The sequence below is a fragment of the Marmota marmota genome, unplaced genomic scaffold (assembly GCF_001458135.2).
Source record: "Marmota marmota marmota unplaced genomic scaffold, marMar, whole genome shotgun sequence".
In the NCBI taxonomy this organism is placed as follows: domain Eukaryota; kingdom Metazoa; phylum Chordata; class Mammalia; order Rodentia; family Sciuridae; genus Marmota; species Marmota marmota.
This window is the reverse complement of record NW_026000068.1, coordinates 8,057,530-8,075,725: the sequence shown is the minus strand read 5'-3', so window position 1 is coordinate 8,075,725 and position 18,196 is coordinate 8,057,530. Positions and strand designations below refer to the sequence as shown.

The window sequence follows — 18,196 nt, the reverse complement described above, 5'->3', positions numbered from 1 at the left end:
AATACTAGTACCTAGTAACTAGGTCTGAATCCTAGTTCTGTCACTAATTGGCTGACTACATGGCCTAAGAAAAGTTATTTAACCTGTCTATACTTTCATTTCTTTGTCTATATAACAATAATACTCTACCTCACAATTCTCATGTAAAGATTAGTTAGGATGTGTAAAGCATGAAAATAGTTCTTGATACAAAGTATTTCATACATGTAAGCTATTATTATGCCACTGAAAACTTAAAAAGGAAAATATTTCCCAAAGACAAAATAACTTCTCTATGCTAGAAATAAACAAGAGGGTACTCATAATTATACCAAAATAACAAGCATGGCTTAAAGAACTATGGGAATTTCTTTTCCAATTTTTCAAATTTTTACAACAAAAATTTTAAAAATAATTATAGAGCAAGTTCACTGAAATGATCATTCTTCTTGTGTAGATGACAAAACTGAAATTCAGAGTTATACAATTTTCTAAAATTATGACTTACCATTCTTGATGGATAAACTTAATACTGCCAGTACATACACAAGGATGATAAAGAGGTTTTTCAGGTGTTCCTTCTGACCGACACACTCTACATATGTCTGTTAACAAAAAGAAAAATAGAATTACTCTTGGTTATACATTTTTTTAAAGACCACCAATACAAAAATATTTTTTGTCAAAACAATAATCTGTCACTTGGCAAAATAGCATGGAGAACTGGCAATCATGATTAAGATGATATGCAAATGTGTATCTGAAACTAAGTTTTCTGAAAATGGATTCAAAGGTAGTTGTTCCTTGGCTCCATAAATAAAGTTGAAAATAACAGAAACTGTTGATTTTCTTTAAAACTAAACTCTCCTATAAGTATTGAAAAAATATATGCAAAAACAAATCACCATTAGTACTCTAACAATTTTAAACTCTAATCCTGATAGTTTAGCAATTTAAAGAGTCCTAACAATTTAAGCTCCACAAAAATACACCTGAGGACTCAAATCAATAACAGCGGAGGGCAGGTGGCAACAAAGAATAGAAATCCCTATCCTAACCTCTTCCACAAGAACAAGAAACATAGGCGCCGGGGTTATGGGTCAGTGGTACAGCACTTGCCTAGCTTGCCTAGCATGTGTGAGGCATTGGGTTCAATTCTCAGCACCATATATGAATAAATAAAGGTCCATCAACATCTTAAAAAAAAATACACATATTTAGAGTTGAGACAACTAGACCACAAAGATGCCAAGTCAGAAAGAGGTAAACCAGAGGCCACCATAAGCAGAAGCCGTGGGAATCCAGGATCTATAGCTATGTAAAGAATGACAGTTTTCCCCACCACCCACACCAAGCAGCTTTAGAAAAACATTTGTCTGCTCTTTAGCCTGAGGTGGCCAACAACACAACTCAGAAGAAAACCACAACTGATCCTTGGCACGCGCTCACTCACTAGCCTGCTTCGGAAAGCTCCTCCACAGGTCCACATATTGAAATCTGGTTATTACTTTTATGTAGACCTAGTCAGTTATCCCTCAGGGCCAAATGCTGATACCTAGGACCATGTGCACAAGAGTCAGAGACTTGGGCTGCTTAAATCTTTGGTGACAGATGCCACATGATAAAGCGGAGAGATACCAAGTGCTAAGGATCAGTTAACTGGTTATCATGCTATTAATCAATTAACCAGACAAATCTCTCCACCAAAAGAGAAAAGTCACACATCCCATCCAAAGAAAGCTATCAGTAAGTCAACTCCATCCATAGCACAGTCTGGTGAAGTTGCCAGTATTGATTCAAATTAAGTGCAGGCAGAGTCTATAGAAGACATTTCCAACCTTTATGGTCAAAACTACATGGGACCTAACCCTTTTTAAACCTCCCCATTTCACCTTCATCCTTGAGTAATGAAAACATCCTTGGCAAAAGTTTTCACTTCAGTTGGTCTTACACTGGTTTAAGATTTACACTGGTTTAAGAGCTCTAGAGGTGCAACACTAATACCTCCACCTTATACTTAATCATTCTCCACCAAGTTCCAAAAGAAAACAGAACCACATTCCCATTCCACAGTTCCTAGCAACGGTATCCAGGCAGCCTATAGCTGCTCTGGATGCTACAATTTCTCCACATGTATACTTCAGCCCCAATGAAACAGCTGAAAACAAAGAGGGCCCCAAGAGACAGACAGGAGCTCCCTCACAACAAACCCTTCCCTGTGCCAGGATCAACTACAAGCCGTTTAACTACAGTAAATTCAATGTAGGGCACTGAAACTGGCTGTCAGCACCAGACTTACCCTGTAATCACTGGCTCAATGATTATGTGATAGGCTCATTACATTACCCTCCTTAAAAGATTTAGAGTACCCTGCCTGGTACAGTAGTGCAGACCTGTAATCCCAGTGGCTCGGGAGGCTAAGGCAGGAGGACTGCAAATTCAAAGACAGCCTTCGCAATTTAGCAAGGCCGTAAGCAACTTAGAAGACTCTGTCTCAAAATAAAACATAAAAAGGGCTGAGATGTACCTCAGTGGTAAAGCGCCTCAATTCAATTCCTGGAACTCCTCAAAAAAAGTATCTATTCCAAGATCTCCAGAGTCCTGTGTTATCTTTGTCACTGCCTTCTAGGGTTGAGAGTAGAGAATTTCACTCCACTTTACCTTCCTTGGATAGAGTTATTAGTTTATTAGGCTCCCTCTGCAGAATGAACTATATTCCAAGTCACATTCCATGGCCACAGAAGGCACTGCAACACCACCTAAATGTGACAGGGTGATGGGGTTGTGCAACTGATCTATGTTATCTACAATCACCAGAGCCAATGGCACCACAGATGTAAATTAACTAAAAAATTACCAGTTATCCAGGTAGGAGCTGAATGCCAACCAAAGCCATTCACATCACCATATCAAGTACTTAGATACCCCCAGACTAATTTTTGATACAGGCATGTGTTTGAGCAAGGATCAACTAACTAGGCAGGGTGAGTGCAAGAACAAGTACTTGTGGGCAACACCAGATATGGGATGCCATCCCCCCAGCCAGGCCTCAGGCATGTCTCATGGGATACAGTGTAGAGGAAGGCAGTGGGGACACAGCCAGGGGTAACATGGATGAAGACTGCCACTGGGGACAGGGTAACTGATTGGCTACCTAATATGGACTAGGGAAAGGCAAGCATAGACCTTGTTGGCAAACTGCCACCAAAAAAGGGCAAAAACAACAGGATAATAATATACACATAGGATTGATTATGTGGTAGGCTCATTACATTACACAATATGAACCCCAACAAGGTGCCTCAGTCCTGCATGTCCTAATGTAAAGTTGTGGTAGAATCAAGGAAGTGGCAAGCTCCAAGGGTGCTCATCTACAGAGACACTGTTCACTCCAAGGGAATACCCACTGGGTGAGGACAGGGATGGGGTGACAGAATATCCAATTAGGAAGACCCAAAAATTAGGACATTAACTTTTAAAAGACCCCCATCCTTTTGAATGACAAACTAACAAACATAATACTAAGAAAACACAACAAATCTAAAATCAAGCCTCAAGCTCTGTTTAACGCTGGTCTAGAATAAGAACTTGGATCCCTGGAAGTGGAGCTTCTTAATCAGACCGCAAGGTCAAAGCTAGTTTCCTAGTAAAATCTCAACCTAAATGAGAGAAGGCAAACAACAATTGTCAACGCTGAAATGTTAGGATTATCTGCAAGTATTTTAAAGCATCCATCATAAAAATATTTTAATGAGCAACTACAAATACATTTTGAAAGAAATGAAACTGAATGCTTCAGCAAAGAAATGAGATATAAAAAAGAACCACGCAGAAATTTCAGAACTCAAAAGTACAATAAGTAAAATATAAATAGACTTAAGAGCCGAACAAAAAGGAAAGAGGAAAGAATCAGTGAATTTGAAAATGCAACAGAAGAAAATAATCGAACAACAGAAAGAAAATATATTTAAAAAATAGGGCTAGGGCTGTAGCTCAGTGGTAGAGCACTTGCCTAGTATGAGTGAGGCACTGAGTTCAATCCTCAGCACCACATAAGAATAAATAAATAAAATAAAGGTATTGTGTCCATACAATGAAAAATATTTTTTAAAAAAACACATCCTTGGAGACCCCTATAACTATAATCTAACATTTATGTCAGTCAGAAAAGAAAAAAAAGTAGAGCTAAACAAAGTATTCAAAGAAATCCAGTACTCTCTCCTTATCCACAGGATAATACAATCCAAGAAATCCAGGAGATATCTGAAACTGAGGATAGTACCAAACCCTATTTTTCCTATACATATATACCTGTGATAAAGTTTACTTCATAATTAGGCAAAGTAAAAAATAACAATAATTTGTAATAAAATAGAACAATTTTAGTAATACACTGTAATGAGATTACCAACGTCACTACTCTCGTATTTTGGGGTCATCTTAAGTAAGGGATACTCAAACATAAGCATTGTGATACCATGAGAATCAAACTGATAACCAAGACTGCTTCTAAATGACTAACATGTGGGTAGAGCATACAGCTAAGATACACTGAACAAAAGGATGATTCATATTCTGGGCCAGGAGTTCTGCAAGAGGAAAAACAAGTGCATCAATCCATCTGTTATTTTATGTAGTCTCATTACATGACAATAACGACAACTTGGTCTCAATTGGGGAAAGAAAATCACCCCTAGTGGAATTCTATCATATAACTATTTCCAAGCAGTAATTAATAACTCCTAAAATCATCCGTTTATCTATGTTCATCAGTAGTAAATTATAATGAAGTACAAAAAATCCTAATGACAGTTTAATGATCATTCTCCATGAACATTAAAAAAAAATTCACAAGGAAATACTTATTCCTTAAATTCTATTCAATCTGGGAATTACTGCTGACTCTGTAACTTACCCATGTACTATGTGGACAAGAATGGAAAGAACAAACATATCAATAAGCTTTTCCTCAAATTATAATACATGGAAATACTTTAAACAGTGTAAATACTTTACAGAATATACTGTCAAAATATATCCTGTCAAGGAGCTGGGGTTGTGGCTCAGTTGTAAAGCACTTGCCTAGCATATGTGAGGCACTGGGTTCTATTCTCAGCACCGCATATAAATAAATAAAATAAAGGTCCACTGACAATTAAGAAATATTTTTTAAAAAATACATGTATATATCCTGTCAAAATATTAAAATGTCCAGTTATTTCACAAAGCATTATTTCCATCAAAATATTAAAATATTACACAGACATGAATAAATATCTTTAAGTTATTGTTGGGTTTTTCCTCTCTCAATTAGCTCTCAGGAGAAAATGAAAAAAATAAGAGAAAAGAAAATATTCTGCTTCATCATGGTATTTAATTCCTACCATGTTCAGACAGACTTCTGAGCAATGAGAATGCATTATTTCCTTTAATCCTCATAATACCAATGTTATAGTTTAGGAAACTGAGGGTAAATATAGTAGGGTAAGGTAATGCATCCAAGGCACATCGGACTAAGTAGAAAACAGTATGCAAGAGATATGGCATATTACAAGACTGTCATACTATCAGAAAACTGGCTGGAAACCTTATATTAACTAACTCTATTCAGTTGAGACCTAAGTAAATTATTAACTAAGTGAAGAAATAAGGATTAAAATAGAGTCCCAATTTTAAAAAGCAATCCCTTTGACTTTAATACACTTCCTCCCCAATTATCAATCTTCATGCAATCAAGTTATATTACTGAATCTTTTTTTTACAATACCAACATTCTATGTTTACTTCAGACTCTTTCAGCTTTATTAAATATTTTCCCATCTGCACAGCAGACTGCTCCCTATAGTAAAACATATATTATTGAAATAAGTATTAAAAAATAACTAGGCAGTACAGCAGCTATTTAAAAAGAAGTTTTGTCACTAGTCAAGTTGAACATTTCCAAACATTTACCAAGTTCTCTCTCTTTGCAAATTATTTGTCCAAATTTTCTGTCCACTTTACTAATTGGGGTTTTTCTTTCTTTTGCTACTGGGGATAGAACCCATAGGCACTCAAACACTGAGCCACATCCCCAGTCTTATTTTTTTTTTTTTTCTTGAAACAAAATCTCCAAGCTTAAAGCTGGCCTCAAGCTTATGACTAAACGATAATCCTCCCTCAGCCTCCGAGTCACTAAGATAATAGCTATGAGCCGCTGCACCCAGTCTAGGGGGCTCTTAATAAGAAAAGTTTTTATTTTGAATTAGCAAAGAATTTGAACACATATTTCTTCAAAGGAGGCACAGATGGGAAAAAAGTTCAAAAGTCATTATGAAAATGCAAATTTTAATCACGATATGGTGATGGCTGCACAACAATGTATACTTAATATCAATGAATTTTACATTTAAAAAAATATCAAATTTTCTTATTTATATTTTAGCCATAAAAACTCTTTAAAAAAATAACAGTAAATTATCACTGCATACTATTAAAATGGCAAAAAAACAAAAACCTCTTACCACACTACCTAGCAATCCTATTCCTAAAGATTTAATCCAGTAAAATAAAAACTCATGTTCACACAAAAACTATGTGTATATGTATAATGAATCCAGTCCCTAAAACTGGAACAACCAACCACAACTGTGAATTACACAACTGTACTGAATAAACAGGGGTCATCCCAACAACACAATACTAAGCAACAAGAAGGCATGAACTACTGAGAGTATGCAACAATGTTGATAAATACCAAATGCACTGTACTAAGTGAAAGAAGTCAGATTCAAAAGGGTACATGTTGTATGATTCCATTCATGACATTCTGGAAACATCCACAATAAGGATTCTTAGGAACATCCGCAATAAGGATTCTTAGGAACAAAAACAGATTAAGTGGGGGCTGGGGTTGTAGCTTAGTGTTAAGAGCACTTGCCTAGCACGTGTGAGGCACTGGGTTCGATTCTAAGCACCACATAAATAAACAAATAAAGGTATTTGCCTATCTACAACTAAAAAAATAATAATAAACATATTAGTGGCTGTCAGCAACTGGGAGTGAGGGGTGGGAATAGCGTAAAAGGATACAAGAATATTTGGGGAGGGGAAGTGATGGAACTACTTTATCCTTGATTGTGCTGGACACAGGACTGCATGCATTTGTCTACAGAGACATTAAATAAAGGTAAATTTTACTGTATTTAAGCTTTTAATTTTTAAAATGAAAAGACTTTCTACAGTAGTGTCTAAATAGACTTGTGGGAAAAAAGAGCAAATAATAAGAGAGAATGAAATGAATTACCATTCCCTCTCTAAAATGTGGTCCAGTGAAGCTGTGGATTAAAATGTACCCAATGAGCACATTTACTTCATCCACCTGGTAAGAATTATTTTGTCAGATACCATGAATATCAAAAGCATTGTTCCCCCAGTATTTCTGGGGTTTTTCCTCTCTGGGTATATGGTGGAAATGCACTTCACTGCCACCTCTGAAATCAGGCATAAAAACTGATTTGCTTTGGTCCATAAAACATGAACTACAGTGATGTGTATAAGTGGAGGCAATGAATACAATTCATCATACTGTACTTTTGTACTTTCCTGCCTCAATGGCTATGGAAGCATTTGGTAAGGGATCAAGCCATTTCTCCAGGTGACTACAGTTAGCAAAAGCATGAAATATGTGTCAATGAGAAACTAACCTGCTGCTGCTTTAAACTGCTGAGGTTTAGAGGAAGCTTGTAACTACCCCCTAAACAATGTAACTTAGCTTCTCCTTTCTTTTACAGGATTTTGGTATTTCTGGGAAAACATGAAGCAAATATAAATACTACCAACATAGAAAGCCAAGAAAGATAACCTGTTTTTATACAAGGACCAATCCCACCACCCAAAACCTCAACAGAGTAACAAGATGAGGCTTCAAGAAGAGTAAAATCAACAAAAGGTTCATCCTGAGGTCTCTTACTAAAATCTAAATCATGAAGTACATTCTGTGGCAGATTAAAGTTCTCATCAGATTATATATGTGTAATAAAACCACAAATCATGCTCAATGATTTTCTTTTCTCTTCCTGGTTTTCAAAGGCAATATTCTTTTATTTTATCCTATGGGAATTTTGTTATTTTATTTCAATACCTAATGTCAGAAAACAAGCATCTTTTATTTTTCTGATACCAGGAATTGAACTCAGGGACACTTAATCACTGAGCCACATCTCAAGCCCTTTTATATTTTATTTAGAGACAGGATCTCACTAGGTTTCTCAGACTGGCTTTGAATCCTCCTTCCTCAGCTTCCCAAGCCTCTGGGATTACAACTGTACACCCACACGCACGGCTTAGAATACAAGTATCTTTTAAAGTCCCTAACATACTACTTTTTTAAGTGAAAAACTTCAAATCCTTAGTAAGTAAGTATGGAGATGGTCTAGTATGGAGAGAGCAGAAAAACACCACCAGTGAATGGGGATTATCAAATTGGGACCTGTCATGGAAATCAGCACCTACTTTTTTTTTTTCCTTTTTAGAATATGATGTAATGTATTATCCAAATGAATTCTAGCCCTTGCTTTAACCTTTACAACTTCTCAAGTGCGGGAACTCATTCAAATCAATAAGTGTAAAGAGTTTTTTCCTTTCTAGATTTTGTTTCCCTGACGATGGTCCAGTTCTGCTGGATGGGCTAGGTAAATTGTTTCATCTAAGTGTACCTTTTTTAAATATATGCTTTTATTCATGTACTACAATTATGCCTAATAGTGGGATTAGGATATATTTGTACATGCATAATACATAATTTGATAAATTTCATTCCCTAGTACTTTCTTTTCCCCCTTCATCCCCATGATCCTATTCCTCTGCTCTGCTAGTCTTGCTTCTTTTTAATTGATGTTTTATAATTATACCTAAAAGTAGGATTAGTAGCAATATATTTGCATATGAACATGGCACAATTTGATCAACTTCATTCTGTAGTACCTGCCTTGCCTTTCCTCTCCCCACCCCCCATCCTATTGTTCTCCTTTCTCTCTCCTTTTATTTACTGTTCTCCCTTCTTTTTTCCCTGAAGTCCCTTTTTTACTTTTTTCTTCTCTCTGGTTTCCAATATGAGAGAAAACATTTATTTCACTTAGCATGATGTTTTTTCTTCAGTTTCATCCATTTACCAGCAAATGACATAATTTCATTCATCTTTACAAATAGAACTCCATTGTATATACACACCATATTTCCTTTATCCATTCATCTGCTGATGGAGAGCAAGCTACTTCTATAACTTGGCTATTATGAACTGCACGGCTATGAATACTGGTATGCATATATTGTTACAGTAATGCTGACTTTTAAATTTTTTTATAAATGCCAATGACTAAAATAGCTGGCTCATATGGTAGATCCATTCCTAGTCTCTTGAGAAATGTCCATTCTGATTTTCATAGTGATTGTATTAATTTCCCAGTATTTCCCTTTTCCCTCCTTATTGACAAAGTTTAATTGTTCCTTTTTCCTCTTCAGTTAATTATTTTAGTCAGCTTTTTCACTGCTGTGACTAAAAAAGATCTGACCAGAACAATTTTAAAGTAGGAAAAGTTTATTTGAGGGCTCACAGTTTCAGAGATCTTTAGTCTACAGAAGGCCTGCTCCATTCCTCCAGGGCAGAGGTGAGGCTGAGGGAGAGGAGGACAGAGCAGAGCAGCTCACAAGGTGATCAGGCAGCAGAGAGAAGGACAAATATATACCCAAAGCCAGGCTGCAATTCCCACCTCCTCTAGCCACACCCCACCACTTTAGTTACCACTCAGTTAATCCCTATTGGGATAAAATCACTGATTGGGTTAAGACTCTTACAACCCAATCATTTCTCCTCTGAACCTTCTTGCATTGTCTTAACACATGAGATTTTGAGGAACACCACATCTAAGCCATAACATTATTGGTTTGGGTTTTATTTGTACAGGAGATTGAACCCAGGGATGCTTTATAACTGAGCTACATTCCAAGGCCTCTTTTTCTTTTGAGAAAGGGTCTCAATTGCCAAGGCTGACAAGGAGAACTTGCCATTATCCTGCTTCAGCCTCCCCAAATGCTAGGATTATATATGTGCCCCAGGGCATCTGGTACCTACTATTCATATTCTTGCTAATTGTCATTCTAAGGGGAGTGAAATCTCAGTGTAGTTTTGATCTGTATTTTCCTGACTGCTAAGGATGTTGAACATTTTTTTCATGTATTTGTTAGCCATTTATATTTCTTCTTTTAAGAAACAGCTGTTTATTTCACTTGCCTGCTTATTTATTGGCCCATCCCATTGGTTTTTCTAGCCAATAACCCTATTCAACAATGTATTTTAAGTGCCTACTATGAAGAAAAGGGAAACTCTAAAAGCTGTAGGTACATGTTATTACTCTTAAGCCTTTATCTATCTTGGAAATTTGTACTCAGACCTCAACTGGGCATGGTGGCACAGGTCTGTAATCCAGCAACTCGGGAGGTTGAGGCAGGAAGATCACAAATTCCAGGACAGCCTCAGCAACTGAGCAAGGCCCTAAGCAACTTAGTGAGACCCTGTCTCAAAAGGAAAAATAAAAAGGGCTGGAGATGTAGCTCAGTGGTAGAGCACCTCTGGGTTCAATCCCAGTACCAAAAAATCCAAAATCTCGCCATGATCCTTCTGGTGGTAAACTGGAAAGAATTTAACAAAGCCTCTTTTTTTTTTTTTTTTTTTTTTAATTACTAAGAGACTTTATGAAAAGATACAGAGTTCCCAAAAACCCAGCACGCATCCCCTATTATTAACATCTTAGTAGGATTTGCTGGACTTAACACTTAATGAACCAATATTGATATATTATCATTAAAGTCCACAGTATATTCAGAATTCCTTTACCTGTTAGTATCCCTTTTCTGTTCCATGAGCCACATAAAATTAGCTATCATGTCTCCTTGGCCTTCTCTGGATTCTGATGTTCTCTCAGATTTTCCTCGGTTTTGATGACCTTCACTGTTTAAAGAGTTCTGATTGGGTATATTAATTGAACTTCCCTATTTTGGAAAGTGACTGATTCATTAGCTTGGGGATATGGGATTTTTTTTTTTTTTGGGGGGGGGGATTCACATTGGCACACTGCCATTTTCATCAAATAAACATGATTTATCAAAGTTTGACCTTATTTCATTTAGATTAAGTAAACATTTTTACTATTCAATTATAAACAAATTTTTGACAATTACTAGCTACAATCAGACAAGTATTAAAATATATTATTGAAAAAATATTACTCAAGATATCTATGGTTAACTGACATAACAAAAACATATTTAAATTTATATATTCACTACCTGAAATATATACAGTCCCTTTAAAATAACAAATTTAATAACTATATGACAATGAGAAAATGCATAATGTTAAGTAAACAAAGAAGACCTTTTAAAAAATACACTCTAGGGGATGGGATCATAGCTCAGTGGCAGAGCACTTGCTTGGCATGTATGAGGCACTGGGTTCAGTCCTCAGCACTGCATATAAATAAATACATAAACAGATAGATAGATAAATAAATAAAAGCATAAAAAATGACATTAAAAACTATACTCTCGGACTGGGGTTGTGACTCAGTGGCAGAGTGCTTGCCTCACATGCATGAGGCACTGGGCTCGATCCTCAGCACCACATTAAAAAAAATTAAACAAATCAATAAAGATATGTGTCCATCTACAACTAAAAAAATGTTTAAAATAAAACTACATTCTAGGTCCAACTAGGTAAAAACACAATAGCTTAAATGAGAAAATGCAAAAAATAGCTAGATAAGAACATGGGTGATGTTTCTTCACCTCTTTTCCAAAAGTATTATGTTTCATTTCTACTTTTCCAATAATAAATAAAAAAATTTTAACTACTCAAATTTCATAGGAAAAAAATTCCTTTTGACTGTGAAAATGTATCTATTTTTTTTAAAAGGTGGATTTTGAGATTAGGCCTTGCAAAGTTTAAAAATCCCAATTCTTTGTATAGTGGAATTTAGTTGTTCTCTTTCTCTCTCCAGATTACTGTCATTACTAAATTAACAAGTCATTTTTCCCTTTGCTCCTGAAAGTCTGAAAACTACACGTTCTGGTCTCCTTGCTAATTAGCCTTGTGTTACTCTGTCAGGACAGGAAGAAGGAGATCAGATGAAGGAGAGAAGTGGCAAAACTATCTTCTACATCTAAAAACCAGCAGTAGCAGTTAATTTCAGGTACTAGCAATCCTAAAGTGGCTACAGAAGTGATGGTGGCAATTCTGTCAGCAGCAGTAGATGACTTCAGCAGCACAGGAAACGGCTCCAATAGTTTCAGAGGAAGCCAGATCAGTATATCTCATCTCAGTTTCACATTCCCCCTTCAGTAAGAAGGCACTAAACTTTTTATTTTTGTTTTTTGCAGTTACATTTTATCAGTAGAGGGTGCTAGAGAGACATCCAAGAAGGAGGCAGTTTCTTCTGTTGTCCCATCAGTAGGCTTGTTGTAATGACCACCTTCCCACAGAACTATTGATGAGGATCTACAACCCTTCAAGCCTTGTACAAGTATCCCAAGTCCCTCTTTGTGCCTACCCATAAAATTTGGGGCTCCACCCTGGAGGGTTGCTTTCTGCTCCCTAGAAAAAGTTCACCACTTTACATTCTTACCAGCAATACACAAAAATTCCAGTTGCTCCACATCCTCACCAATATTTGGTATGGTTAGTCTTTATATTATCACTTTACCCACTCTATTAGGTGTGTAGCAGTTTAACACCTTTGAGATATACTTTATATACCACAAATTAACTAACAGTGTGCAACTCAACAGTTTTTACTATATTTACAGAATCATACACCATAATCACTAATACTCCATTTCTAAAATAATCATCATCCCACAAAGGGACCTTGTAACTAACAGTAGTTATATCTGCCCTCTACAGTCCCAGGTAAACACTAATTTACTTTCTCTATATGTAGATTTGCCTAGTCTGGACATTTCACACAATTTAGATCACATAAATATGGTCTTCTGTGACTGGCTTCTTTTACTCAATACAATATTTATGAGGTTCATCCAAGTTGTAGCATATTATCAGTACTTCATTCCTCTGTACTGCTGAACTCCACTCTATATAGACCACATTTACCCAATAACTGATGGGCACAGGATTGTTCCCACTATATGGCTATCATAAATAATGCTATGAACATTCATGTACAGGTTTTTGTTTGCTTGTTTTGTGGTGCTGGGGACTGAACTCAGGGCCTTGTGCAAGCACTCTACCAACTGAGCTATATTCCCAGTCCTTATGTACAGATTTTTGTATGAATGCATATTTTGTAATCTCTTGAGTACACACCTNAGTTGGTAGAGTGCCTACCTATCATGCACAAGGCCCAGGGTTTCATCCCTAACACCACCAAACAAAAACAAAAAATTTAAGTAGTCAAAAACTAAGAAAAAGGGGCTGAGGCTGTGGCTCAGAGATGGAGCGCTCGCCTCACACGTGCAAGACCCTGGGTTCAATCCTCTGTACCACATAGGAATGAATAAGTGAAATAAAGGTATTGTTTAAAAAAAAAAAAAAAAGGACTGGGGATGTAGCTCAGTAGTAAAGCACTCCTGGGTTCAATCTCTCATTTCAAAAAAAATAAAATTAAGGGGCTGAAGATATAGCTAGTTGGTAAAGAGCTTGCCTCGCATGCACAAGGCCCTAGGTTCAATCCCCAGCACCACAAAATTAAAATTAAAATTAAACTAAAACAAAGCTAGCACTGTCACTGAAAATCCCTTGGAAAACACACTTACTCATTATAGTTAATAGTTATTTTTGTGAACATGTATGATTTTTTATTAACAGTGTTGATTCTGTTACTTTTAAATAGTCTAAATAATTTTTAAAGTTCATTTTTCGCCAGGTACAGTGACGCTCGACTCTAATCCCAGTGGCTTGGAACGCTGAGACAGGAGAATTGCAAGTTCAAACCAGCCTCAGAATTTTAGCAAGGCCTTAAGCAACTCAGTTAAGACTCTGTCTCTAAATAAAAAAAACAAAAAGGGATGGGGATGTGGTTAAGTACACCTGGGTGCAATCCCTAATACCAAAAATAAATAAATAAATAAATAAAGTTCATTTTTTACTTCTAATGTGGTAAATACAGCCCCCGTAAACAAAAAAGTCCTCTGGGTCCTCAATTTTAAGTATGTAAAGGAGCCCTGAGATCCAATCTCTGAGAATGACTATTCTATATCAAGGGTGCTTCTGACCACTACATTCAATTCAAGTGCCTCTAGGAACTTTGCTATGTCTGAGGAAGAGGGAAAACAAAATTTATGCAGGAAACATTGCTAACAAAGGTCCTAGGTACAGAATAGGTATTCAATATTTAGTTAATGAAAAAACAAAAAAGACATGGAATCTCCAAAATTTTTATGTCAAAAGTGTTACAATACACCTGCACATTAAAAGAATAATAACTTTATTGCATATATATTATACCTTATTAATCTGGTCCCATTTTCACATAATGCCATTAGGCAGGAGCAGGGAAAGAGACAGAAAAGTCAAAAGAATATTATAATGAAGTTATAAGAAATAAGGGTAAAGGAAATGCTTCAGTGCCTTCCAAGCCTTCAAGAACTTATGCCTGCTATAGGCTGAAATGTGCATGCCCCTGCTCACCCACCAAAAAAAAAAACTCTACACTGCAGCCCTAACCAACAGTACCTCAGAATGTGACTGTATTTGGAGGGGTGATTAAGTTAAAATGTTTTTTGTTTTTGTTTTAAGTGTAGGCCCTAATCCAACATGATTTCCTTATAAGACTAGTAAAAATACACAGAGGAAAGACAGTGCAAAGACACAGGGAGAGGCAAACATTCGGAAGTCAAAGAGAAAGGCTTGATCTCAAACTTCTAGCCTCCAGAACAAAGAGAAAACAAATTTCTCTCATTTAAGCACCCAGCCTATGGTACTTTGTCATGGCAGTCCTTAAAAACTAAAGCAATGTTCAAAACCGAACTTTTCCCATTCCTGGTTGATGAAATTACTCCAGATACGGATCATTTTTAACTACTCCTCTCTACACCATCTAATCAATTACTATGTTCTATTAATCCTATCCTAGTTTGTTTCTTCATTCACATTCTTTTCATTTCCACTGCCTTAAACTTCTATAATACCTTGCCTAGCTTACAACCACCATCTAAAATACAATGGATTAATGTTTTCCCTTATTGTCTTACTTCCTATTCCCTTCTTAAGAACTCTTGCTGGTCTGAGGATGTGGCTCAGTGGTAGAGCATTCACCTAGCATGTGCGAGGCCCTGGGTTCGATCCTCAGCACCACATAAAAATAAATAAAGCTATTGTGTCCAACTACAACTAAAAAAATAAATATTTTTTTAAAAAAAGAACTCTTGCCATTTTCCCTATATTATACTAAATGTAGTGAATAAATGATCTTAATTTCTTTAGAGAAGAGAAATACAACCCACTAAAATAAGCCCAGCCTGGAAGAAAGGGGAAGTCGGTATCTGGATAAGAATATTCAGTTAGCCTAGTATCAATCACTTAGGAGCTCTGGGATGGTTTTGAGCAGAGGTAAGAAATAAATTGTCTTGCCCATCTGTCACTGGTCATTTGTTTGTTATCAATTGTTAAACCCTAACATCCTAAGCAGTACTCTAGTTCAACAAAGAAGAAGACAACTTTTGGGATGTTTGCCCAGCTCAAGAAGGGACATAGTCATGATTTTTATTATTATGTCACCTCTCCCACTGCCCCCCAGCTTCTTGGATTAAGATGGGCAATCAGATTGCAGCTCCTAGAAATGTGGGTTTAACAACTGATAACAAACAAGTAGCCACTGAGAAAGCAGCAAGAGAATTTCTCACCTCTGCTGAAAACCATTCCATAGCTCCCTATTTCACTGACGTAAAAGTCAAAGTCCTATGTGTTCACACCCACTCCAAACACCTCTCTGGTTCTGTGATCTCTCTGACCTGGTATTATACTTATTCTCTTCAAGTCATTCAATCTATTGCAGCTACACTGCTCTCCTGGTGATTTCTTGAACATTCTAGGCATGGCTATTTCTTCTGCCTAGAAAGCTGTACCCACAAAGCCTCTGCAAGACTAATTCATCCCATTCTACCTTTTCTCAGTGAAGACTTAGTGAACTGTCATATTTAAAACTGCGACTCCTGTCCTCATATCCTAGCACTCCTTATTCCCTTTTAATTTGCTGTTTTCAACAGCATTTATATATAACCTCTGGTTAAATCATACAATTTGATATAGATTTACTTTCTGTCTTCCCTTCCTCCCCTACCAAGCTAATTGGAATACAGTAAGCTCTATGAAAGGGTTTTTCTCTATTTTCTTCTCTCCCTAACCCAAGCACATAGAATAATCCCTAGCTCTGAACAGGTGTTCAATAAACATATCAAATACATAAATATTGCTTGGTCACAAGCACACCAAGGCAGTAAAAGCTGATCTGTGGTTCTTTAAGAAGAATGAAGTAGACTAGCTACTGAATCTGACATCTGACTATCCTTTTAACTAATTTCTTCCAAATTTAAATTAATTCAAGCTTTTATCATAGTGGATAAAGAACATGACCAACTGCAATACACTTCAATTTAATATCTTTTAAATACTTTCCAAAGAGCATAAAGTACAATTGTCTTGGAATCCCACATAAAATTACTGATAAGATTTTCTGTAATCTTCTGACAGTATAAGCAGTAATTCAGCAAAATGAAAAAAAAAAAAAAAACAGCTTTATGTATCATTGGGCTGAAATGTGAGCATTCTACTAAGACAAGATGTTTATTATCTTTTTGAGGGCTTCCTATGTCAACACTTGTTTGTAACATCTATTCCAACTGCAATGTTTTGCCTTTAAAAAAAGAAAAGTGCCCCCTTGGACAAAAGATAGATTGTTTTTTGAAACTGGAAAATCTCAGTTGCACTGCAGGATAAGACTCTAACCCATAAAATGAAACTTCATATCTAAGGACTTCTCCAACTCTGAAGTTTAAGTATTTGATGATAGCAGTTTACATAACACATCTGCCCACATACAAACTACATTCAAATAACAAGTCACCTAACCCCCTTTATTATAAGAGTTACCCTCTATGTGCATGGCAGGTATTTAAATAAACATTCTTAATCTCTTTGTTCAGAATATTAAAACATTTTTTAAATGAAAAAGTAAACCACATGATTAGTGTTTTCAAGAACGGAAGACAAAACCAGATTTTACAATATTTAATTCTTTTTTTTTAGTCACATATTTTCAAATCTCCTACAAGGAAAAACAACAACCTGTTTAAAATCAGATAAAAACCTAAGATTATTTAAGAAATAATTTAGCCAGGTCTTGTGGCACACTCCTGTAATCCCAGCAACTCAAGAGGCTGAGGCAGGAAACTTCAAGTAAGTTGAAAGCCAGCCTCAGCAACTTAGGGAAGCCCTAAGCAAGATCCTGTTTCAAAATAAAACAGAAAAAGGGATGGGGATGTGGCTCAAATGGTTGGGCACCCCTGGGTTCAATCCCTAATACTAAAAAAAAAAAAAAAGACGACGACGACGAAGAATCTAAACCAGTTATGCTGGGGCACACACCTGTAATCTCAGCTATTAGGGAGATGAGGCTGGTGGAATCCATCCAAGTTTGAGGTCAGCCTTGGCAAGTTAATAAAAACCTGTCTCAAATGAAAAAAAAAAGACTTGGGGAAGTAGGTCAATGGTAAAGAGCTCCTGAGTTCAATGGTTCACTCCCACATTGGTGGGGACCAGGGATGGCAGCAGGTGAGGACCTGGTTGGAATATAACTGACTTAACAAATAGAACAATTATTTATAAGCTTTTGGCATCTTCATTTTATAATTGTTTACCATGAAATCCACTGTAATTTTCCCTTTCCTCCCAGTGTTAATTCAGATTAAATTTACATTAACTGTGAAAATTTCAGAGGACTTCATAAATTTTATAAAAGTATGAAAAGTATTAAAATCAATGACTAATAGTATTATAAAACAACTGCAAAGTTAGGCTTTATCCACTGATACTAACGATTCATCCTATGAAGGGAGTGACAAAAATTAGTTATTTCAACATCAGACACTTGTTATTCACTTATAAATATCTAACTTAAGGATGGAGTGTGGCAGACATGAGTTTGAATCTTGCCTCTGCCATTTACTG

At 36.3% G+C, this 18,196-nt stretch overlaps 1 protein-coding gene across 1 annotated transcript in view; it reads right to left on the bottom strand.

Moving 5' to 3' along the window:
- The window catches only part of Marchf6 (membrane associated ring-CH-type finger 6), a 71,040-nt gene extending 53,368 nt beyond the window's left edge, over nt 1-17,672 (bottom strand). The window contains exons 1-2 of the mRNA XM_048814197.1: nt 17,615-17,672; nt 488-584 (exon numbers count right to left, since the gene is read on the bottom strand). Coding sequence (XP_048670154.1) covers nt 488-584; nt 17,615-17,657 — 140 coding nt within the window. The 5' untranslated portion in view covers nt 17,658-17,672. The remainder of the gene's footprint in view (nt 1-487; nt 585-17,614) is intronic.
- Nucleotides 17,673-18,196: the final 524 nt, after the last annotated feature.